Here is a 25,623-nt window from a genome sequence, read left to right on the forward strand (position 1 = left end):
AAGTGGACTTTATCGGAAAATGATGCTCATCAAATCCTTTTTCTGGAGATTCCGAAGATTTCGTGATTGTAACCGTTTATTATACATCGTGCAGTCAGAAATAATTTAAAATTTAAAAATTAAAATTAAATATAAATAGTATTTAACGATAATTGATCGTACGATATACGATGAATGGCTACACCAAATCCTTTCACAGGCATGCAAAATTTGTAATTGAATTAGGGTTAGGGGAGCATGGCCATCCCGAGGAGAAGTTTTTCGCAAGGACCACCCCTGTGCCCTTCCTGCCCTCGCCAAGGACAACATACAACATAACAACTCATCCCCAACACCGGTACCAATCCCATCGCATTTGCATACAATAAGGGCAAAAACGTCTTTCCATATCTGAGTACTTTTCAGTTTTTCTACCACGTACACGTGATATGATTTATGTATATTTGACTTCGGAAAATAAAGGAGACTGTCGAGTGTGTCGAGGGGAATATAAAAAGACAGAAATATTAGAGAGAAAGACAAATAAATAATGATTTATATTCTTCTTTTTGTTATTGGTCGAATAAAATGGAAATAATAATAATTTCATGAGTTTTTGATATCATGACGACGTTGGCGTATATGATCATAAACAGGAATTGGAAATCATGAGAGAGAAGGAAAAAGGTCAAAGCGAAGCAGTTGTAGCATCCTCCCTATTGGCACAGAGGCAATGAGTTGGACAGAAGAAGAAGGGTAAAAAAAATAAAAAATAAAAGATCCATGAGAATTTCAGGAGCTCGTGAGCGAGTGTGATACGTTATTAGAGAGAGGGTTTTTTATATTTTCGATTTTCAAAGAAAATTGTTATTTACATTTTAAAATTTTCATTATACATTTTAAACTTTTTAGATTTAGAAAAAAATACATTTATACGAAACGTAAAATAAGATTTTTAAAATATTAATAATATTTTCCTTTTCAAATTTTATTATTAATATTTGGGTTGGCAGTAGGTGCAAGGAAGGTGTACAAGAAATAAACAGAAGGCGCAGGCAGCAGAAGCAGCAGGAGGAGAGAGAGAGAGAGAGAGGGGTAAATATAGAATAGTAATAGTACGATTAGCAGGTGAGGCAGGGCAGGCAGGCTAGGGAAATACTAGCAATTGCAGCAATAGCAAATAGGTATTATCAGACTCTTTAAGGAATTTACAGAGCTTCTCAGCTCGTCTTATCCTTTTCTCGTGATCTCTCTCTCTCTCGTTTCTCTCTCCTCTCTGAGATAGGCTTTTAAGTCGTCCTTTTTTAAATGCCCTCTTAGTGTCTGCTGTGACCAACACACATTTTCAACGGGTTTGAAACTTTATAAGAGAAGAAAATAATTCTAGGACGACGCCGTTTCGTTCTGGTCTTGAGGGTGTGAAGGCTGTAAGCAAGTTTATTAAGGGATCAGGGGAAGATCCAGGTTGCTGGGAAAAAAAATGACTACAAGTAGTTGCAGTGCAAGAAACGGCGCCGTTAGGCAGTATGTGAGATCAAAGGTGCCTCGTTTGAGATGGACTCCAGAGCTTCATCGCTGCTTTCTTCAGGCCATTGAAAGGCTTGGAGGCCATAAAAGTAAGTAATTACAAAACCCCACCTTCTATTTTTGCTTGTTTTCTAATTTTTTTAATATTTTTTATATAATTTTTTCTTTATTTTCTCGCAGAGGCTACTCCAAAACTTGTTCTTCAGTTGATGGATGTCAAAGGGCTCACCATTTCTCATGTCAAAAGCCATCTCCAGGTATTTTGCTTTTTTTAGTGCTTTTGTTTGTCTTAATAGGTTAACATTTCATCTGCTTTCATGCTTTTTTTTCCTTTTTATTTTTTAATTTGTTCCCTTCTTCTTTTAATCATCAGATGTATAGAAGCATGAGAGGCGATCCGATTATAAGACAAGGTAAATATCCATCGATTTATTGTAAAGTTTTCAATCTTTTCTCATACCCTTAATTTATTTCGGCCGACTTTTTGCCGAAGTTTTCATCTTTCCACATACCCATTCATTTACTTCGGCCGATTTCTTGTAAAAGTTTCCATCTTGTAACATTTTCATGTGTGTTTCTTGACTGTCCATTTGTTTGCCAGTAATGGGTTGTGTCCAGAGCTAGAGTTGCAGAGTTATAAACTCCGTTGATGGCATAAATATATGAAATATGAGGACTCAACTGCAACTGCAGCATCACCTCATTTATTATATATTCCTCCCTTTAACAATACATATTTATTGTTCGTAGTCGACTTTTAGTGGATGCCCCAAATAGTTCATACGAAAACGTGATCATTTCTTCTTTCCGATCTTCTAGTATTGGCACACTTTGCATAAACTGGAAACTTTGTCCAAAAGAACCTATTTATTACTCTCTTTAGGTTTTATTTCTAATATTTTTTTTTATAATTTATTTTATAAAATGGCAGATAGGGTGCAAACAAGAAAACTACATTCGTTTGAAGAGGCTGAGGATGATGGGTGTGTTGAAGAAGTAAATGGTTTGAGCTTTTACCCATCTTCCAAACCCACTAGAGAATCGGATTCCCAGGTCATCTGCAATCCCCGCCGTTCAAAAAGGTTAGGCTACACCTGCACTTGCACCACCAGCTACGAATTTGTATTCTGCAGGCACAGCTATATATCCACTATTTTAGTTCTTTGGTTTCTTTTGGGGTGTAAAGACCTATTCAAATGTCAAGAGTATAATAAAGCAAAAGTTCTACAGTGCTTTGTTATTTTATATATTAGGATTTTTCAGCCGTTAAATCTTTTAAGTCACTAAAGGCGAAAAATCTTGAGCAAGAGGCGAAAAATCCTGATGTATAGAATCCCGCGGAACATACTAGAAAATCCGGAAATAAAGATGGTGTGATCGGAAACAAACAAAAAGGCATTTGCATGATGTCTTTGCTTCTTTATTTTTTTTCCTGAAAGTTGCTTTCTTGTTCCTTGATACATGTTCTTTTTGTTTGTTTCTTTTCTATGACTTATCAGAGCTAGAACCGAGACGATGGGTTCAAACATCTCGGAGGGTTTGCAGCAGCAGCAATGCGGCAAAGGAGGAATATATGAGACAGTGTCAAATCCGTACTCTTTTGATGATTACGTTCTGGCATTGGGAATAAAGGAGGACCCTCACCCATCAGCCTTCAAAATTGCTTTGCAAGAATCTGATTTCTTGAAGGTTCTCTCCCTCCCTCCCTCTCTCTCTCTCTCTCTTCTCTCTCTCTCTCTCTCTCTCTCTATCAACTGCATTTAAGTATTTTATTTTAATTGAAGAACTTTGAGTGCAATGTTGGTATTTGCTTTTTCTGATTTCACCCAGAAAATCGAAACGTAATAGGATATTCTTCTTTTTCTCTCCTCTTATTTGAACGGTCACGATTAAATTGCATCAACATTTGTGTTAACTTCTTTATAAAGGTGAAGACAAAGTGGAAAGACACAGGTGAGGAGAAAATTTGAAGGGGAGAGAATCCTATTCCATTCGAAACATGCCCGGCATGCCGGCATGGATGGAATAATGTGCATGTTTTTGACATTTTTTAAGTAGTTGCGTCACCTCTTTGCCTAAACCGTTCTCAACTCTTCGAAAGTGTTAAGTAGACTAGTCCCCTTCTATATTTTATGGAAAATCTTCTTTGTTTCCTTCCGTGCACACCTTGGTTTATTTCTAGCCTCTATTCAATGTGAAAAAAAAAAGTAAAAGCATGCAGAAGGAGAAAACGAGTGTGGAAATAATTTTCCTTTCTTAAACCTAACTAATTTACATAACGCATCAGAATTCTTCAATAAAATCTCTAGTTTTTTGTGTCCACTTCATTTTTTCTACCTCGTTTAATGAGTTCTCTGGAAAAAGTGGTTGGGGTGCAGCATTTGGAAAACAAACAGTGGTTTGGCTTTGCAAATAAATGATTCCATACTGCCCTATTTAATTTCAAGGTCCACCTATTCTTCATGCTTTGTTGTCTACAGGAACTACATTCTAAAAATTTGTTGTTCAAGTCTACGGTTTTGCCTGCAAAAACTCTTACATTCTGTGGTCCAATTCTGATTCTTATAAATACGGGACCCCCCCCCCCCCCCCCTCCCTCTCTCGTCATCAGCAAATTCAAATTATTAAAACGTCCTTCTACCCCTACCCCTACAGAGACTTAAGTGCACCTTATCGGGATGTCATAATGTCATCTCGGACTAATAATACAACGTTAAATGAGTGTTAAAAACACACAATACACAACATTGTAAAATTAGCTAGCGTCTTGAGAGATGTATGTAATTCCTTCCGCTTTAGACTTCGTCTTATTGAATCATATATTTCATATTCATGGAGCATTGTTGTATTTCTTTGAAAATTAAACGTGCCCTACTGACACGGTGTTTAATTAATTGTCCTCCCTCCAGGTTGCTACCTTACCAGAGGCAGGAGGAGCACATGTCGAAGACCATCATGAAGCTAGCCAATGTGAACTATCACTGTCACTCTCATTACACCAGCCCTCCTCCCACAAGAGTAATGCTTCTTCAAGTGACTTCAGTGGTGCAATCTCGTCGTCATACTCTAGGCCTAACTACAAAGACTGCTCTGCCTCTTCTTCCGGGAATCGTAATCGGAATCTTAATCTGAATCTTTCGATTGCTCTCTGCGGTACCTGATGCTGCTGTAAAAAGAAAAATCATCTGTTTTAGGCTAGTAGATTTCTACCCTCACTCACCCCACATCTTGTTAGTTCTTTTACTGTTGTTGTAGTTAAGTTATCGGTTAGGTCTTCGGGAGGTTTATTTGTCATTTGAGTTCCACTCTTGGTTTTAGAACCGCAAAGCATATATATCTTTGTTATGAGCTCTGAATTTTCAAATACGACCCGTCTGAAGGGAGGAGTAGAACAAAGAGTGTATCTTTGACAGCAGACAACAGGCCAGAAACATTTGTACAATTAGAACAAATAAGCTGCATTTGGAACCTTCATCTGTTTTCAATCTCTCCTGTCATTCAATAATTCAATTCGTCTAAGTTGAATCAAAGAAAACAGAAATGAATTTGTACCCGATGTTTTCGTCTTCTTTTTATTTGTCGCTTGGTTTTGTTCGATTCAAATGTTAGTGCATTAAGAGAAAAACAGTGTAAAATTTGTTTTTCGACGGAAAATGTTGAATTATATATGAGCGAAGAAAATTACCTTGTCGGCCTACTCTATCGACACCGGCCTTGCCTCTAGATCGTCTCTTTCATGGAGCTTAAGCTCACTTGCATGGGGAGACCATTCCAGTCATAAAGCGCGTGAGCAGAACTTGCCCAAATATCTGGTTTGTAACTAAAGGGTGCCTAAGAACTCGTAAATCAAAATACATGTCTTTTAGACTTTTACCGATAACGGGACAATTAGGTCATTAGCAAGGTCTGTTTCGAGGTCTGTCGGACCCATTGGTACGCGGGTGGTATTTGTGAGTTGACTTGTAGCTTTATGTGCTGGCTCGGGTCGTTCAAACATTAATGCGTTTGTTATTCATTCAAACGCGAGTGCATAAATAAAACACTATCAGCTCTAGTGAATAGCCAATGTGACTAAATACCAAGAACGAATACGGGTGGTATTTGCGAGTTAACTTCTAGCTTTATGGGCCGGGTCGGGTCGTTCAAACATTAATGCTTTTGTTATTCTACTTTAAAATTCAAACTCGAGTGCATAAATAAAGCACTATCAGCTCTACCGAATAGCCAATATGAATAAATACCAACGTCTGCAAAATATGAATTAAGACGGATCCTTTAAAACTCAAAAACAAGAACGAATACATGACGAATGAAGAAAAGAAAGACCTCTGCCACAGAAAAGCGAAACACAAAACTGAGGTGACTGTTAGGGTACAACAAACAGCTGAATCAGTTGGATCGAATTTTGTAACATATCTAACACCAGCTACAGACCTCTCATTTTCATCATCACTATCAGAAAACTTTACAACTCCGTCCGCAGGGTATTGTTGGATCTCATGAAACTGTTTAATCCTTCTTATTGCTTTTCCCCTTCAATTTTGTATCGGAAACCAGTGCCTTGATGCTTAGTTTCGGCTTTGCATTAACAATGTGTCGAGGAAGAACTGATACAGCAACCACTAACGACTCTTTGGGTACACCAGAAAGGGGAAGTAGCTCAAGAAGAACGCAGAGCTGAAAATTTTGGTCGAATAGTTAGAACGAGCATAAGAATAACATGCCAATTTGAGAAAATGCAGAGGGAATTCTCACTTCCGGAGATTTGAGGTCCACCACTGAATCTGATACAACACCCTTGACAGCAGTAGCCACTGCGGCAAAGCATTTGTCACGGTCCAGCATATCAGTTGCATTTGAAGATTCTTTGGGAATATTCAGTTCTGTCTCTATCCCTCTTCTATTATATGCAATTGCAAACTACAAAATCATGTAGAAATTTCATTTGCACATCAAAATATTATAACTCCTATAAAATAATTAATCCCTTTCAATGGTTGCTGAAAAAAGTAAAGATGAAACTTTTGTTATGAAGTGATAACGGATTTGACTTCTACCTTTATGGGCCGCACAAGCTTCTGATTATCGTTCACGAATTGAAGAACAAGCCTTGATACAACTTCATGCAGTTCCTTCTCTTTCAAACTACAAGTAGCTTGGATAGGGAAAATGCGATTACACCAACTGCACCAAAGAACTCCCAATCAGTGTTCATAATGAGGGAAAAGGATCATATATATTACTGGACCCTTCATACGGAAATGCAAATGAATACTGAGTGCAAAAACATTGAAGAGCTGCGGCACAACCTCAAAGTGGGCTAAGGGAACAACTAGAAGCCCTCATTCAGAAAGTATTCAGAGAGTTATCATACACATCCTCAAAACAAAGAATGCTTTAGCATAAATTATAAAAGCATTGAAACAGAAAATCTGTGAGAAGAAAGTAAATTATCTACTCACAGGGGTGAACCAACACTCTTGGATTCCACAGCCTGAATAATTTTCGATACAGTATCTACAACGTCAGGAGAAGTGTTTCTGCAAAAAGTAAAGAGAAGCAGACCACTCTTTGTCAACTTAACCAGCGAAAGAAGGGGATTTGCATCTCCTTCCGCATCCACCTTTGCAGGAGACAAACGAGGAGTACGCTCCTGAAGATCATCTGCCAACAACATTACGATAACAAACAAGTCATATCACAACAAATACAGAAAGTCAGAACCTAATACTAATAGCACAACATATACAAGTGATACCATGAGCCTCCTCAGAGTTAGCAGTAGCAGTATCCTTGGTTTCCCCACTGCCATTGCAGCACTCGCCATCAATATCCTCCTTCGAAAGCTTCCTTCTTTTCGAACTGGTATTGTCTTCTGAGCTGCAACTATTAAAGCACTGAACATACTGAAAACATAAACACACAAAAACCCCAAAATTGTAATCACAATTCAAAATTTCACAACCATAAACAAATAATAAATCAATCACATTTGCAGTAAACAAGTTGGTAATTTCAAAGGCATAAAGGAAGGGATTTTACCTTTGCAAGGAGGGAAATTGCTTCTTTTGTGGCGCTTTTCTCCCTCTCTGATCAAAATTGATCACAGCAGAAACACAAAGAAACAAACTTTCTATCAGAATCGTTGGTTCTTTATTAAATTTGGGTTTTTCATAAATTTGAAGGAGGAAGAAGAGGAGAGTGACAGACTGATGGGGCAGGTAATGAGGAAGCCGGAGTGGGAGCGTTGGAGAAGAGAAGAAGGGGCGTTGTAGTCGAAGCGAGGTATGCTGATTACAGTCGAGTGTTGCTCCCATGGCGCCATCTCCTCTTTCTTACTCGACTCCATCTTCTCTCTTTCTACTTCCGCCGCCGCCGCCGCCACCGCCACCGGTATTGCCATTCTTTCGAGCCTTCAGAGACTGGACACACTTTTGTAGTTCGATTGAATTTCCAAGTTTGTACTTTTAAATTTCTTATGTTGTATGTGACTATGTGTGACCTAAATTGAAATTCAAAATATTTTTTTTTTCTTTTTTGGTAATTTTAACGAAAAATTCTAGGTTCATTTTAACAAAAAATCATATTTTTACATTAAAAAGTCAACCATATTACTATTTACTTTACTATTTATTTTGTTTTTATTGTTAAAACTCAAAAATTTTAAATCATTTTCATTAATTTTCATTTTTTTTCCCTACTCCTAAGCCCCTCAAGTATTTTATGCTCTCATTTTAATAACATTTCCTTTTACGAGCACGTATGATATCTTAGAAAACCCGATAATAGAAATTTTGCAAATGCTATGAACTATAAATCACGATTTTAAATTATATTCACAAACTTAAAAAAAAAAAATTATCATAAAATAATTTTTCGTGACAATTTTTATGCAGTACCATAAATCACGATTTTAAATTCATGTCCTGGCCAACTTAAGACGTGGATAAAAATATAAAAAGTTATAGAAACCGAGTAATAGTCACTCAACTATTATAGCAATGGTTCTTCAACTTTAATTCAATTAAAGTAATGTTCTTTTAACTAAAAATTAGTGATCATTAGTTTCTTAACTCATCAAAAAGTGCAGCTATGATCATTTTCATTAGCTACGTTAGAACTTCCGTCAAAATGAGTTATGTTGGAAAGACCATTGCTACAATTAGGTTAAAGTTGAGGGACTATTGCCACAATTTTCTTATTTGGTTTTCTTTATTTGACCCCAGATTCAACCTCATGTGCATGCTACATGACTCATTTTGAAAAAGTTCTAACAAAGTTTAGCAAAAAAAATCATAGTTACACATTTTAATGAGTTAAAAAGACAAATGGTCACAAATTATTAGTTGATGAACTATTAATTCAATTGGGTTAAAGTTAAGGAACCATTGCTACAATTTCTCCATAAGACAACTTTAGGTCTATAGCAGGACTTTCTTGGGTACTCAATATTACTGATATTTTAACTGTTAGATATTCTTTAAAATTAAAAACCAAAATCTAATGGTTAAAACATCCAGTAACTGGTCCTCCGGCCACCCAAGAATTTCTGTTAAATAGCCTATGACATTTTTTCTCCACACAATATATGTTTTCACAAAACTTGAGAGCTCTTGTATTTATTAATTCACCATTTACCACTTTTGTGGGGCTCTATAATTTACTTCTTTTCAATATTTACCATTGACTAAATAAACTAACACAAACACTGGCACCAACACAAATACTGGCACCGACCCCCTCCCCTCCATAAGTCCTTCGTTATGACCAAACTGTGCAGTGAAGGAAGGTGTCCTTTCTTGTTTTCTATCCCTCCACGGCTGCCCAGAACGAAGGTATCACGACCGGTATCAGACCGAAGAAGCTAATCACATTTTCATTTGAATCTGCCGATGGATATGTATTAGAAACTCGATATAGGAGAGGCCATTCAAATTTTTATCTTCGACGATATATGAGAAGAAGAGCATCCCTGTGAAAGTAGAATACAAGAGTTAATACATAAACCCGTAACTTTTATGTCACACATTTATTACACAGCACAACAACGCACTGACCTGATGGATCTCCTTTCTTGCATAATTTCAAGCTGCAAGAAAATAATCGAGGAATTGATTAGACTTGCATCGAATCAACACGTTGTATAATTGAGAAAGTAAAAGAAAAACAAAAGCACACCGGAGGTAGGAACATCTTTGGCGTCGAATCTCATTTACCACGTCATTTAGCTTAGCTGAAAATGGATTATCATACTGCTGCAGCACAAACTGTGTATGCGAGAATATTAGCGATCGGATGATATTTATATTGGGAAATATACTGAGAATTAACTTTGCCAATATGCAAGTCAGTCAGTAGTAAGGCATCATATGGGACAGACATTGTGTATAAGAATGATTTGGCTTAACACGTACCTGAGCAGGAATTTCATCAACTGAAGAAATTCCGAACAACTTGTTCAAGATATCTGGATCTACCGAGCTGCCAATATATATTGGACAATCCTCTCCATTCTCAAGAAGATAAATTCCCTCATCGTTGATATGCTCACTAGAAAGTGGAATTGCAGGAGGAACAATTGATCCATCCGTCTGTCAATTAACAGAAAGTTACCATTGGTTTTAGGATCGATAACTTGAAAGCAAGCACATTTCTAGCATTGGTTTGTGTCTCTGAGAGAGAGAGCAGAACAAAGGAAAAATCAAACTTTAAGTAATGGTAAACCTTTCAGACCTGGGAAATAAAATCATGGATTGCCACCATCGGAGGATACACAAGTGCTATTGCTAAAGGAGTAGAAACAGAGGACACATAATTGATCCAGTAAGATCGTTCATCTAATTTCCCCGCAGCTCGCAATCCCGTGCTTTTAGTTAGCGCTGAAAAAGAAAAAAAAAAAATTTAAACAGAATTATTAAAATATGTACGAATGTCAGGAAGCTATACTTCAATGACTGCTAATATGCTTATCGGAAGAGTCATGAATAGCATAGTCCATGCATTGGGACATAACAAAATTCTGATTTTATTTTATTTGGAGGGAGAAAGCACATTTAGCTTCACAAATACAACTAGTATAAGTTTTATAACTTAAAAGCATAAAAGAAGATACCGAGGATGTATAACGGTAGGAGCTTAAGTGTTTCCGGAAGAACAAGTTGTCCAGATGATGAAACTGTAGCACAAAATTTCCTATAAGAACACAGAATGTTGATGCAATGGTCAGTCAGTCTTTCACGGACTTGCATGAGTGGGCGAGAAGGAATTTCAATTGCAGCTGCAGAAAGAAAATTCGGCAGTATATTGTAAGTATCATTTCCCCATATCAAATATAACTATAGTCAGTAAAGTGCCATGCAAGGGATGAAAAAAAGGACTTCTGGTACTAGAGAGTGAGTGCACAAAGAAAGTGAATGAGATGGTACAAAGGTTGTAAAAAACAAGATTGTGAAAAAAGGTATAACCAAATACCTTGTTTCAATATACAAGCAAACTGGGTATCCAAGTCAGCTGTACGGAAAAGATTATTCAGCATACTTGTACATGGCAGAGCTAAAGTTGTAACTCGAATTCTTCTTTGACCGTACACAGTGGTGTATAGAAGCGCACACTGGACAATGGAAAAGACAAAGTAATTAGAAGGAAAATAAGAGTCATTTTCTTCAACATTAACAGGAATTATGGGAAGCTCCACAGCATCAAAATGGGGAGATATTGGACCAGATATTCCAAGAAACTTTGAAAGTAAAACTAGTTAGTACCTGAAACACACATTCTGACCCATCCTGCAACTTATCATCGTATTTTATGGTTACCATTATAGTTTTGTCACAGTCAATCTGCACAATAAAAGATTAGTTAAGGTTTCATAAAAATTGGTATTCAAGCTAACAATACGATCAGCATTTATACGCAGTCCATGGTGGAGAAAAAAGACTCAAAGACCATCAAAAGTAGAACATGCAAACATAGATGTATGAATGTACATGATATGTGTGTTTGTGTTGTATAACTTACACTGGGTAGGTCAACATCAGTAGGAACGCGCTTGCAGAAGTTCCCATGGTACTCTTGAACTTGGAGACCCTACAATAGATTAGGAAAAACAATCACTTGCAGAACAGAGAAAATTATAAGTAACCATTTGCTATCACACAAAAGGAAAAGACGAGAAAATGAACGTCAGTACTCCAAATCGGTTACCTGGCTGCATCTCACACGCATCACTGCCTCAAAACCTTGAGGCCGTGTGACATTCCATCTAAGGTCATTGTAGATCTTTGCAGCATCAGCAACCGCAGAGAAAGGGTAATAATAATAGACCTTGAACAAAGTGGAAATGTGAGGTAAGTCAAGTCTGCAATGACAGATATCATGAATAGTGCCGTTAATAAAATCCCAAATGGCTGAACAAAGGAAAAAATGGCAGGAAAATAAACTATAACCCATATTTTCTATAATATATTGCAAGAATAGACATTTTCCAGTACCTGGCCACCAGTGATTCTTGGGATGACAGACATAGAAGCTATGTCTATGTATGCCTGGGTAGTTACAAAAATATCAACGCAGACCTGTAACATATAAAGACAAAGATTATTAGCATGAATAAGTAATCCCATCATCATCTATGTCTACAAATGCCAATCAATGACCATCAGCAGAATTCAGAATTATATCAAACTACTTAACAAATGCAAACAGAACACTAAACGTTTTACCTGATACTCAGCAAGTTCCGTTGCCATTGTTTCTAAAATCTTGTCAGCTGGTTGAAGCAATTTATGTACCTCCTGGCGAAGAGAGAGATTCACAAACAGAGAGTATAATCTTCTGTTAGAAGTTAGAACAAATGAAGTACTCAACTAATATAGTTTTGCAGATCGCAGGATTTCAAGGTAGAACAAGAGATGGAAGAACATGTAGTTGGAGAAAATCAGTATATCATATATCAATACCTTCTCCCCCGCAGAGCTATTAGTTCTTCCTTCAGCCTCTCTAGCTGAAAGGGCTCCAATTCCAATTGATGGCAAGACTGTAGACAACATCTATCATTTTAGAATATACTCATAAGTCCATTTTACAAACAGATTTAACTTCTAAAAACACTCCTTAGAGAGATGAACAAGATAAATATAGCATTGCTGTAATAAGCATGACAATGTTGTAAAAAGAAAGTCCATAAAACTAAAATTACACATGTCACTGAACTTACCTGACTGAAATACCAAAAGTTTTCCTCCATTACTTTTCATTGCCAAGAATGCAGCCTGAAAAATATAAACAAAATGGCAACACGTTAGAAAATGCAAGCTATAAAACCTTAGACATTAATCAATGTGATTATACAGTGTCCATTAAGCTGGTGATTTTAAAAACATAACAGTATTAAATGCCAGAAAACCCAATTTAACAAGAACTCCAATTTTTAATTTTTTTACTCTCCCACACCATCTTTAACACTCACCCAGAAAAGCCAGAATAAACGCAAGAAGATATGGATACCATACCTTGACTGCGGCACCAAAAGCTGAGTCAGCGGTTTTGTTATCTTGAAACATGGATGGGATGCTTTCCAAAAGTAGTTCTAAATGTTGACGGCACTGGATACATGTCAGAAAGAACCAAAGGCTTAACAAAAAATCATTTGGACATTTGTCAAACTAGTAATGGTTTGACTTATCCGGGGTTGCTAAGAGATTGCCCTACACATATCAACAACTTTACTGGAGAACACAAACAAAACTGAAGTCTGAAGCTAACCTCAGAAATCTGTACAATTACATCAGTCTGCAGAGGAGTATAAACATCTTGTACATCAGGAACAATGAGCATCAGTGGCTGCAAGACATGTCAAATATAAAATCAGTGAGCAATCTTCTACCGAAATGAATGTTTAGTGTTGTTGAGTAAACAGGGAAAGGATAAAATGTATTAACCACAACCGTAACATGGTTTAAACGGAGTACAATCCTTGTAACAACAGGAAACCATATATTCTCAGAACCATACTTAGGACATGTTTTTAATGCCGTATATTGAAACAAAGTTTCTCCCAACAAAGAGACACCACCTATTTTGAAAGACAGCACAATTGAAACGGGTATACTTTCATGCCATAGACCAGGATAGGAAAAGATAAGATAATGAAGCAAATGCAATTTTTAAATTCATTGCAGAAGAGCAAATGAGTTACAACGTAATATACCTGCTGTAATGAACGTTTCAAATTGTAAAAATGAATTGTAGTGTCAAATGTTGCAATTCCCACCATAGTCCTAGGACCTTCCTGAAATAGTAGAATCATCAATTAAATCAGTCGCTAAAAACCTTAATCCAATAAGCAGGTTCTTGTAAGAACTTAAAAAACTTGACATACTCTAAAACCAAGGTGACAAGTATATGTCAAATTTTCTATAAGCAGGTGCAATTACATGCTTTAGCATACTGAAAATAGGCATAAAACTTACAGGAAGATCAGAAATAACTTGATTGATTGCACTGCATGCCGCTGCAGTTGCTCCAGTTTGTATAGCAATCATAGATACATCAATAAGGAAGAAATACACAGCCAGCATTGGATCACGCACCTGGAACATGATAATTAAGTTTGAATCTAAATGAAACAGAAAAGAAACAACATTAACCAAACATGAATCCGCATAAAGCTAGGAAACCTCATGAACCAACTAACCATGTACTCTTTTGAAGCAACAAATTCAACCATTCCTTTACAAAGCTCAGGCCTATCATCAGCATCTCTACGCCTACCATCTGGACCAAGATTGCAGTGGTAGTCACGGGGCGTCTCATCACTAAATCCTGCAAATTAAACAAGTACATGTCGTAAAATCACCATGTTATCAATACCAATGAAAAAAATTCAACATGGAAAACAAGGACAACTATCCTAAATTAAGGAATAACCTAAATGTAAAACTTTGGGAGATGTGAGAAGTGAAGATGACACAAACGGCTGATAGTATCTTTCATAAAAGTAAGCATACACATAAAGTTTAAAAGAAAGATAGTAGATACATAAAAATCTGATGCAATCACAAGTTGGACTAACCACACAAGCTACAGATGAACTTCCTGCCCTGATCAATGAACTTCATGGAAGGGTTTATGTAGCCTTTGCAACGAGAACAACGAACAGGACCACTTTCACCAAAATCCACAACCTATAACAAGAAAAGTTTATCAAGAAGGACCAGGATGCAGACATACATCTTTCAATTATCTAATATGTGTACCAACAAATTTTGGAGCTTTTGACATGGAAGATTAATACATTAAGACAAAATCCGCAAATAGCAAAGAGAAGGGGTGATCCCAAATTTTCGGTGATCCGTCAGATCTCAATTATGACTCACTGACCAACGCATGATAAACTGTTAAGTTACCACATTATTGAAAAAACAGTCTAAAGAATATTTATGCATTACTTGTATAGGCTCTTCAGATGGATGAGGAAGGGCCAAGGGTTGGAGCAGCAAAGCCAACTGCATTCCTGATGTCGCCAAAAGGTCAGCAGTGCATGGAACCTGTTAAAATAAAACGCAAATATGTACATAAAAAATGCTGAGAATAATTGATTTTTCCTCACATAATCCAATGAATCACAATCTCAATCATCAAAATCAACTACTTGTTTGTAATTGTTAACTACTCAGATTGATACCTGATTAATGGTGCACCTCATATTGCGTGGACTGCAGTTCCCAGTGTCTCTGACAATGTAATCACTAGTAGAAGGCTTCAGAAAAAGTAACATTTAGTACTAGGTGAAAGATCATTAAACACTAACACAGCGAGCACATATAAAAAAAAAACAAAATGATTCTTAAAGATCAATTATATGGTCAGAAAAGTTAACTAAATGAATACCGGAGGAGGGTTTGTTTGATTGCCCTGACGAGTTTCATACACAACCACTGAGGGACTTGGAATAGGGCGTGGTATTTGGTTCGGATCAATCTTTGACGGTCCTGCCACCGGAGCTCCAGATTGCCCCACAGCATGTGATATGGCAGTCATGGATTGGTTTGGCAACGGTGGTGGCATGCCAAACATTCTTGGTGGTTGCACAGACGCTGAAGTTGGCGGCAGCTGCGGTGCCTAAAAGAGTTGAAAACATTTCAGTCAGATTATTGAGTGGAGAAAAAAAAATACTTGCATACAACGTCTGAAAAAAAGTTTAAAGCTTTGAGCTTACTTGATTATGCATGGACCACGTTTGTGGAGGTTGAGAAACTGGTTGCGGCGGCTGCACGGGCGGACCTGGAGGCGCTCTGCCCACTGAACTGCCCAATACAGAATGCATGGTTGGCGGAGGCTGAGGCTGATGAGGAGGATGTGGTGCTCGAGCTGCCGCCATTGTTGCCGAAGGTCCAGTCCCTCCAACAGGTGGAGGAAAACGGGGCCCGCCGAGAAAAACACCTGGTGGGGGTGCCGGCGGGAAAGCATTGGGAGGAGGCGGTCTGTTGCCAAGTGGTAAAGTTACAGGAGGCCCGGAAGACCTTGACGGGCCCACGTACGGTGGAAACGAGGAGGGGGGTCCCACTGGAGGGGGACCCGGTAAAGGTCTGGACTGCGCAGTCCGAGAAAATGGGCCCGGCGGTGCTGACGGCGGTGGTTGGGAATGAGGTGAAGGTCTTGGGGCAGAGGTGGGCATCGAAGGCGGTCGATTGAGATTCAAATTGTGCAAATTGTCCGACAAAGAATCGGAATTTGGGGGAGGAATTATACGATTTGGGTTAGGGTTGTAATTAGGGGGCGGTGGACGATTACCGGGTCGGGGTGGCCCTTGAGCCGCCATTTGATCGCTCGAATTCAGACCAAAATCCCTAATCCGCTTTCGAATTCTTTATTGATTCTACTTCAATTTTCAATTCCGATCGATAATTACGAATAAATTCAGAAAATTGAACTGAAAAGGAAGGAACTTTTAGAGCAAGTGAGAAGAACCTTGGGGACGAAGAAGCTCGAGAGACGATTAGGGCTTTTGATTTTACCGCCGTTAATTCCAACGGTTAAATTTTATTTCCGTTAATTCGCTTTCAGTTTTTTGTCCTGAGAGAGAGAATCAAAACACTTTTGGAAGTTACGATGGACGGATCTCCGTACTTTTGTTTTGCAACATTTCTTATGTTTCACACCTAAAGTTTTGTAGGACTATGTTTTCATTTTTACTTCTCAAGTTTTGACTGTCTCGTCAAGTAAATTGACGAAATCAATGGTAAAAGTTAACGAAATTGTATGCATGGTAAAAAATTAACAAAGTAGTATGAAATATGCATCATTTGTGTTCAAGATTCTATAAATATATTAGCTTTAACAGTAGTTGTACCAAACTCTCACAATTAAATTCTTCTTTAATTTAACCTCTTGTCAATCCAATTAACCCTCGTCAATTCAATTCTCCTAGGTTACATATTAGTCATGTTAATAAACAAAAAATTGTTAGATTGCCAGTTAATAATACACTTTAATAGAGTTCTTGTTTATTTACAAGAAGTTTTAAATTTAAATCTTGTTAACGCCAAATTCAGTATTAATTTATTTCTCACTTATCGTTAAAATATTATTGGATTAACTCCCATAAAAAAAAAAATAAAAAAAAAAAAAAAAAAGAAGTAACGGTCACACCGACCTTAGTTCTTATCAATCTATAGATATGCTGGAATTGACCCTCTTTCAACACTCCACTCACCGACCCGTACAGACTTTGACATTTCGGAGTTTCTCACCAAACAATGCCCCGATCCCGAGCCACCTCCATTGATGCGTCCGCACCGGAGGCGTCTACCGGCGATGACGCGCCGCACATCGACCATTGACTCCTCCGCCTCCGACATGCCTGAATCCGTCGTCCTCATCCGCCGGTTTCTCTTCTTTGTCGCGGTCTGTCTCTCCTGCCTGCTCCTCTACAACGACTCCAATGCCCTCCGATTTCTCCACCGCTTCTCTTCCTCTCCCTCCGCCTCCTTCTCCGCCTACCTTTCCCCTCTCGTGAGTTCCCTTACTTTAATCTTCTCGCTCTCATTCATTTCTACCTTCAATTTTTTTTTTTCCCGTAAAGAAATGATTTCTGCACACCCTTTTCTTCTCTCCACACCCAAATCAAAGGAGAATCGAGGGACATAAGGAAATGGGTGTGCAGAAAAATGAGCATTGGGACATTGTTCTTCTCATATTTCTTTATTTTCTCGAGCTATTAAAAATGGGTGATTTGTGTTTTGATCAGTTATTGTTAATTTCCTTACAATTGTTACTCGGTGACTGACAAAAGTGTGAAAATTTAGATTAATGGCATAAAATTCATAGAAAGTTTGAAATTTTGTGTAGGTTAGCGAGGAACATAGGCTTGAAAAGGTTTTAAAGAATGCTACCATGGAAGACGGCACTGTGATTTTAACAACTTTGAATGAAGCATGGGCAGCTCCCGGCTCGATCCTCGATCTCTTTCTGGAGAGCTTTAGGATTGGAGTTGGAACTCGTAGGCTATTGAGCCATTTGGTGATCATTGCCTTGGATCAAAAGGCATTTGAGCGTTGTTTGGAGGTGCATAACCATTGCTTTGCTCTTGTCATTCAAGACTTTGATTTTCGTCAGGAGGCTTATTTTATGACCCCTCACTACTTGAAGATGATGTGGGCAAGGATCGATTTTCTGCGTACTGTTCTTGAGATGGGCTACAATTTCGTTTTCACGGTAATCTCTTCTGCAACTAGAACTTGAAATTTCGTAATTTGGAACTTATTATGGCACAACCTGATTAGAAACTGTTAAGCTTGAATTACGAAGTTTGTATCAGTTTAAAAATTATATTTGAAACAACCTGATGAGAAACTTTTAGACTCAAATTATGTTAGTCGAGGATACATTTGGTAGGGTTCTGCTCTAAATCAGTAATGGTTTCCAAATTCTTTTTTTATTCGATATTGATCTCGTCGTTCAGTCCCTTGGCAGATTTAAGAATTAATTGCAAAATACATTTGTAAGACTCAGTGCAGACGTTTTGGCGTGCTTTAATATGGTTCTTATTGATTGAAATCTGTTTTTTCTTTTCTTGAATGCCTTCGTGGTTGATCTTTCCTCCTCCAGGATGCGGATATTATGTGGTTCAGGGATCCATTTCCACAGTTTTATGAGGATGCAGATTTTCAGATTGCATGCGATAATTTCTTAGGCAACTCGGATGATTTACAGAACAGACCGAATGGAGGGTTTAACTATGTAAAGTCCAATAGCAGGTCAATAGCGTTCTACAAATTTTGGTATTCCTCGCGGGAAACCTACCCTGGGTTCCATGATCAGGATGTCCTCAATATTATTAAGTTTGATCCAACCACCTTTAGTATCGGACTGAAAATAAAATTTTTGGATACGGCTTACTTTGGTGGATTTTGTGAACCTAGTAAAGATTTGAATCAAGTTTGTACAATGCATGCAAATTGTTGTTATGGTCTAGATAGCAAGCTTCACGACCTTAGAATCATGGTTCGGAATTGGAAGCGATTTGTGTCCTTGCCGCCTAATTTGAAGAGAGATTTGATGTTACCATGGGGCGTTCCGCAGAACTGCAGGTAAGACAAGCACATAGAAATTTTGGTTGTCCTGATTTTTTTAAATGTGAAGTTATTGTTGCCTAAGATGGTAGCAGGCATCTACATTTACATGTACCTTATTCATTCCTTTTCCATCATATTCTCGTATAATTCTTAATTTTGTGAATGTTCTTTCCAGCCTTGACTCTCTCCGTCGCTCTGATGCACCGGAGAGCGATGCTCAACATGGTTCACAAGAATGATGGAGCTCTATATGAGTTTTGAAGCCTTCTTGAATGACAGAAAATTGTGGAAGTGGTGCAGAGGGCGGGTTCGAAGGACCCGAGGCTCCCGAGGGAAGAGGTGATCTTAAACCACACATATACTGTGGGTGTGAAAATTCTTGTAGGGAAATTCTTAGACCATTTTTTTGTAGTAAACAATTTCAGAGGTTTAGGTTTAGCATTGTTATCCGACTGGTAGCTTATTTTTGGTGAAGTTTCTGCCTCTTTTCGACGTCAGCTTTTTTTTCTTTCAAATTTTAATTTGCAAAATGCTTCCATTAAAGGCTATTTTAAGTTTCAATACCACAAGACCACGCGATAGAAAAATTTAATTAAGAACTAGTTCGGTTCGGCAATAATTTTGAAATGATTGAAAATGCTTTTCGTGAGTGTTTTAGAATTAAATCTCAATAAAAATCCAATTGAAGGTACTTCAAGTGTTTTCTGCAAAAAGAACATAACAGGTATTTCCTTCAAAATCCACTTGGAAGTGTTTCTGGAGCTCAAAAACAATTTCACTAAAAGCGATTTGAATCATACTAAAGGCACTTCTAAACTGAGAGCTTAATTAAACAATGTATAATCGTTTTGGAGTCACATTGCCTCCTTAGTTTATATCTTTTGAAAACTGTAACTGTATACTAAACAATTACACAAAAATTTGAAATGAAATGTAAATAAAAAAACCAAAAAATAATTTACAAAATAATTACAAGTAGATTCTTTATCCATCACCATTAACAGATTCCAATTCACGGCTTACAAGAACACCTCGATCCCAATTTTCAGTACACCTGCACACATGGAGGTCACAGATTATTCATACGACATCTAAACAGACTGGCTCGTGAGTCTCATGAGCCGAGCCCCAACAATCTCAAGCTCCGGCTGGATTGCTTGGGCACGGCTTGTGAGGCTCAACAAACCTTGTTTTCGAGGGGAGCCCTATATTTAGTCGAAGAGGGGGAAAAATATGTTACACGAACCTTGTCCCGTCAACATCAATGCAGATGAAGTGGCCATGTCGCCAACCATCTTGGAACTGGCCAAAAAAGACATCACCGGACTTTGAATAGAAGCGACCTTCGCCATTGGCTTTCCCTTTCCAGAAGTTTGCAAACCATCGGTCTCCGGTGTGAAAATACAACCAACCCTATACATGACCATAGAAACAGCACATTACAAAATGATATCAAATGAAAGAGATATACCTATTGATACACTTTCACATGAAGAAATTTACCTTGCCATGCATGGCATCGTCCCTCCATGATCCCTGGAACACATCCCCGTTGCTGAAGTAGAATGTACCAAGACCTGATCTTTTTCCATATCGCCACATGCCATCGTATGTGCTTCCGTCCCCAAGAAGCAGACGACCCTGTAGAATTTTTCTTAGGATTAGCATTTAATTCTGTTTTGTACAGATCAAATCATGACACCTCAAGAACTTAGATTTTCAGCTTTTATGATTTTGTGGAACAATACCTTTCCTTCAGGAAGACCTCCTTGGCACCGTCCTTCGTAGATTCCTCCTCTGTATGGCATCTCCACCGTAGGACTCCACTTTTTTGGTGAATCTCGTTCTGCTTCCTGTTCGAAGAATATGTAACCAAACTAAATCCTCAAGTTCAAGTATAAGAACCAGTCAACTAATATAGTAACTTTCAACTCTTTAACAGAAAAGTATGTATTTAAAACCAGCTCATTACCAGCATAGATGCTGCACGAGCAGAGAGATTTCTTTGTTTTTTAGGATTATCAGCATCTTTTCCTTTTACGAGTGTTGATGCTGTGTTGTACAATTCCCTGACTGCTCCGAGCCCTGTGTCAGTAAATGAATTCCTTGAAGACATACTTAGATTGACAGCTGGTTGTGCTTTCACACCATCCTCGGATTTTGTCTTTGGATCTTGTGGTGGAAAAGAGGCATTGACACCATCTTTCAGCTCCTCTGGAGGCTTTACACCAACTGGAAGGCGGAAGATGCTCAGGTTATCTAGCATCACAGTAGCTCCATCTTCAGCTGCCCTCTCTTTTACCCAATCCTCTGCAAGCTGAGATCCTGGTCCTAAGTTCCAACTAACAAGTGGCTGTCTTTGGAAGGCTGGAGTTTCTTGGCAAAGAAATTTTTTAACCATGATTAGTCGAATGAAGACTACAAGAAATAAAAGTGCTGCCGCGTCCTTTTAACAATTATTAGGACACCAAGGAATGACTACTCCATCAAACTGGAAACAAGTAAATTCACATTTCAAGGAGATTATACGAAATAGTAGTACCTTCAGTGATGGGATCGTATAAACTAGACGATTCAGCAGTGGCCTCATAATTTCCATCTTCATTTTGTTCCAACCCACTATTAAAAATCCACAAATAAAATAAATCAGTTTAAAAGAATCTGCATGTCAGACAAATCTTTAGGAGAACTAAATTAAAATAGGGAAACCAATTTAACCTTGAAAGGTGGAACTCATCGTAGTTGCTGTTTGTTACGTCCTCGGGTCCTTCAGAGTACTTATCAAAACCTTCAGCTATAACAACAGCCTTTCTATTTCCCATCTCACTAGAATCTGGTGAATCTGCACTATCAAGAGGTAGGTTTTCCCGAGTGTCATTTAGTAGCCACTGGTGCCTATTGAAAAGATTGAAAATGAAAGGAAAATGCTGGGCCAGTCCCAAAAATATGCCACTTTTCTGAGAAGCTTGTTTTCTGGTAAAACTGGTGATCACATAAAATGTACATTAGAACACTAGACAAGAGATGCATCATGCATCAACAAATCAAAATTTGATAAATAGTCAGAAAGTAAGTAGCAAATACTACTGTTAAATAATTAACATGAGGCATAAAAGAAAAACATTACCCTACAAATAGAACCGTTGTGACTACCAAGTTGGGCTCTAGACTAGGTTCATGAACTGTAGAAACTAAGATTTCCCCTTCATATTCTGTAGTTTGACGAAACGTATGCAAAATTGCATGCACATCACTGTTCTCGATAGTGCTCGAACTTGCAATGATGCATATAATCATACCATCCAAGTCCTATGCATCAGAGGGGAAAAAAATGGAAACAACCGAAAAATCAGAATGGTCGCAAAGAATAGAAAATTGGTATAAAATTATAACCGTAACAAATAAATTGCAGGTTATGTACACCCAGTTGAGAACAACATAAAGTTAAAAAGGACTGAGAAACAGCAAAAAATCAATGAGAAACAGAATATTGACACAATTGACCAATAGGAACATAATCAATTCGTGCATTTAGTGCAATTTGGTCATACCTTTACACCCATACTAAGGAAAGGGCAGTCATACATAGATCGTAGTATTGAAGTTTTGATATTGTAGCCAGCACCGAATCCAATGTTTGCTTCTTTGTATACTTCCAAAATCTGCACAGAGTTGCAAAAATAAGCAAAATATATATAAATAAATAAATGATCTAATAAAGTTCATCATAACTTGCACAAAGGTGTATTGTATGACTTGTGAACACTTACTTTAATCACTTCCGAGGCTTTGATCTCTTTCGCATCATAATGGGATGCATCAATAAGTTTTCTGTGTATATCCTATATGTACACAGCAATAACCAAGTCACAACCAAGGTACTCTTAACTTAGATAAACACAAATATGATAGAAGGAAACTTACAGTTGTTAGAACAGATACAGCAGTTATTGACATTAAAACAGCACTATTTGCAGTCTTGACAGCTTCATCTAAAGTTACCAGGTCCTTTTTGAGTAACATGTCAGCGTCAAGACCTGCATGTAAAAAGAAACAACAAAATGTGCAACTGCTCAAAATAAGTGGGACTTCAAAGCTTCATCTAACAGATAATATAACAAACTCACCAATAAACAAATCCGTATGAGACTGAAGTTTTTCAGTTAGATCTTTGGCCTGAAAATTAGATTGGAAGTGTCAATATTCAAGCATGGACTCAATCAGGAAGGGCCAAATCATGGAACACTGAGTTCAGAAATAAGTTTAGAAAAGTCCAGCGAATATTATACCTCTCAAGTGAATGGATGTTGCAACAAAAAGTTGAAACAGAAGAATTAAACGAGCTATAAAGACATCAACGGATGCTTGCACGAGGATATTATGTTTTAGAGAGGCTTTGATAAAAGTTTTTAAAATGGTTACATGGGGCCAAAATAAGATGGATTTGGTCTCTGATACTATCAACAAATCATTACATAACTGTCATTTCTCTTTCTGTCTAGATGTACAAGATTCTCAAGAGAGAAAATTAGGACGAATTCACCCTGGCTCCATTACTACTTCCAAGTTCTATAAATTTTTTAGTTTAAAATTTTTCCCATAAGATGCATAGCAAAATGTTTCAATTAATGAACAATGCTGCATATATGATATTCACGTCAACAGGTGTAATCAAAGTTCCAGCCAAAGAAACAATACCTCAACTTGGCGCCTCTGTCCTTCAAAGCTGAAAGGCTTCATAATAATAGTGACTACAAATCCATTTGCAGATCTTATTGTTCTCAAAATATCAATTGCTACCATGAGATCTAACCCATATCCTGCACTTGCCACCTACAGATAGAAGTAACAGGAAATTTTGGATGCCAGTAAGTTTCATAAAGGAACCAAGGTATACATGCGAATAGTCAAAATATGTTGGCAAAAGACTATTGTAGAAATAAACAGATACAAGAGTGTGGGGAGGAAGCTGATAAACAACCAAGCACTCACACATGAAACTAGCGCTAGTAATGATAATCAAATAAGTTGGTCTTTTTTATTATCATTAATAAGTCTGTGTTTCTAATGCAAAAAGTAAACTAAGGTGGAATCATCTGAAAATTCATTATGCTGGCTGGCACCGAAAAACCTAACCCATTTATAACCAAGTACACAAAACACATCCAACAATCCCTCAATGTAAAATAATCAAATATAGTTTGGAAAACAGAGTCATAAACGCAAGTAATAGGTAAGAAATGTACAAACAAGGATAATAGCCTTTGGACATGACTTTGAGGATGGCGGAACTTCAAAGATCATCGGAGTCACATCTGCAATCATAGCCAAAAAAAAAAAAAACAATTAAGGCATATCAAGTGTCTATTTGGTCTATGAACAATAACCAAGTCTCCATACAAGTTAGCTAAAAACGACGACAAGTCCATGAAATGAAACTACACAGACATCAATGTATCCAAATTCAAACAATACAAACTTGCAAATAAGATGCAATTCAAGAAAATTATTTCAAATTTTCTCGTTAAAAATTTGACAAGTAGAGCAAAGTAAAGCGCTAACCTTTTCCAAAAATCCGTTGCTGTAACTGCACCTTCGACGAATCTTTGATGATAATGTGCCTGCAAGAAATTCCCATTGCTTATAACTCCTACTTTTTATGAATATGCTTCGGTTCTAAGCAACAAAGAACAGTGAACTCACCAAAATCGCACAGACGAAAACTGGAACGGTGATTCGAGACAGAAATCGAGAACCGCGTCCTTACGACTGCCAATACTGATCACTTCAACGAATTCAGACTTTCCCCAAAAATCCTCGCAATTCACTTCACTGTCCGCTCGGCCAGGTCCATTACTGGCCGAACTCGCCGTTACTCGAAGCGAATGCGAATTCCGGCCGGAACTACCTCGGCAGCTTAAACTGTGCTTTCTTCGGCGGCGGAAGGAGCATTTACTGAAGATAAGTCCAGAGAACCTTGAAGAATAAGGGCGCAGAGAAACACCGTAATATGATCGGAAACTTGTGAATGCGGCGGGAAGCTCCATTGAAACGGACCGCTATTGAAAGATATGCGGCTGCTGCAACTCCGGAGGAGCTGGTACGGTGGCAGATTGGGCGGGAGGGTTTTGGGGATGAAGAACCAGCATCAAGTATCAAAACTCACACACTGGTTTGTTTTATCGATGGAGATTTCAGCTCCTTAATTCTTTTTTCAAACAATAAATAAATAAATAGTGAGTTGGGCTAGGATTAAGCCCATTAAACGAATTGTAGATGTCGAAGACCCAGCCCACCAACAGTCCACACAGCCCAACCAATTAGCCCACCTCAACCAACCAACAGTCCACACCAAATGTCTTTATTTATTTATTCATTCATTTTTTTTTCTTCTAATAAAGCGATCTCCTACTATGATCTGATGGTATTCCTCTTGACTCAGAAGTGAGAGATCTTAAGTTAGAATCTCGTAGATGGTGAATTCGATACCAAATTAGGTTGCCCACTATGTGGCTTAGCCGAACTTTCCCTCCTCTTAGTG

At 37.8% G+C, this 25,623-nt stretch overlaps 5 protein-coding genes across 7 annotated transcripts; 2 read left to right on the plus strand and 3 right to left on the minus strand.

Moving 5' to 3' along the window:
• The first annotated feature begins 1,053 nt into the window (after window positions 1-1,053).
• LOC103943142 (putative Myb family transcription factor At1g14600) lies at window positions 1,054-5,062 on the plus strand. The gene is made up of 6 exons (XM_018646447.2): window positions 1,054-1,595; window positions 1,687-1,763; window positions 1,880-1,919; window positions 2,438-2,588; window positions 3,006-3,195; window positions 4,416-5,062. The coding sequence occupies exons 1-6, from the start codon at window positions 1,460-1,462 to the stop codon at window positions 4,665-4,667; spliced, it is 846 nt and encodes a 281-aa protein (XP_018501963.2). The 5' UTR covers window positions 1,054-1,459; the 3' UTR covers window positions 4,668-5,062.
• Window positions 5,063-5,718: 656 nt separating this feature from the next.
• LOC103943143 lies at window positions 5,719-7,974 on the minus strand. Its single transcript, XM_009353350.3, has 7 exons — window positions 7,717-7,974; window positions 7,549-7,595; window positions 7,265-7,412; window positions 6,969-7,170; window positions 6,564-6,690; window positions 6,262-6,426; window positions 5,719-6,183 (listed from the first exon to the last, which is right to left on the minus strand). Exons 1-7 carry the CDS (start codon window positions 7,907-7,909, stop codon window positions 6,016-6,018), a joined length of 1,050 nt encoding a protein of 349 aa, XP_009351625.2. The 5' UTR covers window positions 7,910-7,974; the 3' UTR covers window positions 5,719-6,015.
• A 987-nt stretch (window positions 7,975-8,961) lies between these two features.
• On the minus strand, window positions 8,962-16,526 carry LOC103943144 (protein transport protein Sec24-like At4g32640). The gene is made up of 24 exons (XM_048584952.1): window positions 15,725-16,526; window positions 15,397-15,627; window positions 15,191-15,265; window positions 14,955-15,053; window positions 14,579-14,690; window positions 14,201-14,328; window positions 13,977-14,096; window positions 13,715-13,795; window positions 13,270-13,347; window positions 13,017-13,109; window positions 12,722-12,776; window positions 12,465-12,541; window positions 12,228-12,299; window positions 11,997-12,080; window positions 11,710-11,829; window positions 11,524-11,592; window positions 11,268-11,345; window positions 10,978-11,116; window positions 10,619-10,783; window positions 10,240-10,385; window positions 9,921-10,097; window positions 9,685-9,773; window positions 9,564-9,595; window positions 8,962-9,478 (listed from the first exon to the last, which is right to left on the minus strand). Exons 1-24 carry the CDS (start codon window positions 16,325-16,327, stop codon window positions 9,375-9,377), a joined length of 3,027 nt encoding a protein of 1,008 aa, XP_048440909.1. The 5' UTR covers window positions 16,328-16,526; the 3' UTR covers window positions 8,962-9,374.
• A 669-nt stretch (window positions 16,527-17,195) lies between these two features.
• On the plus strand, window positions 17,196-19,574 carry LOC103943145 (uncharacterized protein At4g15970). Its single transcript, XM_009353354.3, has 4 exons — window positions 17,196-17,520; window positions 17,857-18,222; window positions 18,616-19,097; window positions 19,258-19,574. Exons 1-4 carry the CDS (start codon window positions 17,293-17,295, stop codon window positions 19,319-19,321), a joined length of 1,140 nt encoding a protein of 379 aa, XP_009351629.1. The 5' UTR covers window positions 17,196-17,292; the 3' UTR covers window positions 19,322-19,574.
• A 317-nt stretch (window positions 19,575-19,891) lies between these two features.
• LOC103943146 (protein ACCUMULATION AND REPLICATION OF CHLOROPLASTS 3, chloroplastic) lies at window positions 19,892-25,275 on the minus strand. Of its 3 annotated transcripts, none has more exons than XM_009353356.3 (16): window positions 24,786-25,275; window positions 24,645-24,703; window positions 24,333-24,397; window positions 23,781-23,915; window positions 23,210-23,258; window positions 23,007-23,119; window positions 22,853-22,924; window positions 22,634-22,744; window positions 22,210-22,391; window positions 21,801-22,064; window positions 21,625-21,701; window positions 21,055-21,449; window positions 20,831-20,935; window positions 20,586-20,723; window positions 20,329-20,495; window positions 19,892-20,136 (listed from the first exon to the last, which is right to left on the minus strand). In XM_009353356.3, exons 1-16 carry the CDS (start codon window positions 25,127-25,129, stop codon window positions 20,067-20,069), a joined length of 2,346 nt encoding a protein of 781 aa, XP_009351631.1. In that variant the 5' UTR covers window positions 25,130-25,275; the 3' UTR covers window positions 19,892-20,066. The 3 variants fall into 3 exon arrangements, with proteins under 3 accessions (XP_009351631.1, XP_009351630.1, XP_018501964.1); XM_009353355.3 differs by having other exon boundaries at window positions 21,055-21,458; XM_018646448.2 differs by having other exon boundaries at window positions 21,055-21,458; window positions 24,329-24,397; window positions 24,786-24,800.
• Between the last annotated feature and the right edge of the window lie 348 nt (window positions 25,276-25,623).

The sequence above is a fragment of a genome, unplaced genomic scaffold (assembly GCF_019419815.1).
Source record: "Pyrus x bretschneideri cultivar Hongxiangsu unplaced genomic scaffold, Pyrus_bretschneideri_v1 Contig22, whole genome shotgun sequence".
Taxonomy (NCBI): Eukaryota; Viridiplantae; Streptophyta; class Magnoliopsida; order Rosales; family Rosaceae; genus Pyrus; species Pyrus x bretschneideri.

Bases quoted from the DNA above. Each gene is read 5' to 3' on its own strand.
- LOC103943142 (XM_018646447.2), top strand. From the start codon at position 1,460: ATGACTACAAGTAGTTGCAGTGCAAGAAACGGCGCCGTTAGGCAGTAT. The intron at 1,596-1,686 runs GTAAGTAATTAC...ATTTTCTCGCAG, and splicing joins AAGGCTTGGAGGCCATAAAA to AGGCTACTCCAAAACTTGTT. The intron at 1,764-1,879 runs GTATTTTGCTTT...TTTAATCATCAG, and splicing joins ATGTCAAAAGCCATCTCCAG to ATGTATAGAAGCATGAGAGG.
- LOC103943145 (XM_009353354.3), top strand. From the start codon at position 17,293: ATGCGTCCGCACCGGAGGCGTCTACCGGCGATGACGCGCCGCACATCG. The intron at 17,521-17,856 runs GTGAGTTCCCTT...AATTTTGTGTAG, and splicing joins CCGCCTACCTTTCCCCTCTC to GTTAGCGAGGAACATAGGCT. The intron at 19,098-19,257 runs GTAAGACAAGCA...TGTTCTTTCCAG, and splicing joins GGCGTTCCGCAGAACTGCAG to CCTTGACTCTCTCCGTCGCT.
- LOC103943146 (XM_009353355.3), bottom strand. From the start codon at position 25,129: ATGGAGCTTCCCGCCGCATTCACAAGTTTCCGATCATATTACGGTGTT. The intron at 24,704-24,785 runs GTGAGTTCACTG...AATTTCTTGCAG, and splicing joins TTTTCGTCTGTGCGATTTTG to GCACATTATCATCAAAGATT. The intron at 23,259-23,780 runs GTATTGTTTCTT...TCTAATTTTCAG, and splicing joins GACAGAGGCGCCAAGTTGAG to GCCAAAGATCTAACTGAAAA.
- LOC103943143 (XM_009353350.3), bottom strand. From the start codon at position 7,909: ATGGCAATACCGGTGGCGGTGGCGGCGGCGGCGGCGGAAGTAGAAAGA. The intron at 7,596-7,716 runs GTCTGTCACTCT...AATTTTGATCAG, and splicing joins CCTCATTACCTGCCCCATCA to AGAGGGAGAAAAGCGCCACA. The intron at 7,413-7,548 runs GTAAAATCCCTT...TTATGTTTTCAG, and splicing joins CAATTTCCCTCCTTGCAAAG to TATGTTCAGTGCTTTAATAG.
- LOC103943144 (XM_048584952.1), bottom strand. From the start codon at position 16,327: ATGGCGGCTCAAGGGCCACCCCGACCCGGTAATCGTCCACCGCCCCCT. The intron at 11,830-11,996 runs GTACTGGAAAAT...ACTTTGTTCAAG, and splicing joins CAAGAATCACTGGTGGCCAG to GTCTATTATTATTACCCTTT. The intron at 10,386-10,618 runs GTATCTTCTTTT...TTTCTTTTTCAG, and splicing joins CCTACCGTTATACATCCTCG to CGCTAACTAAAAGCACGGGA.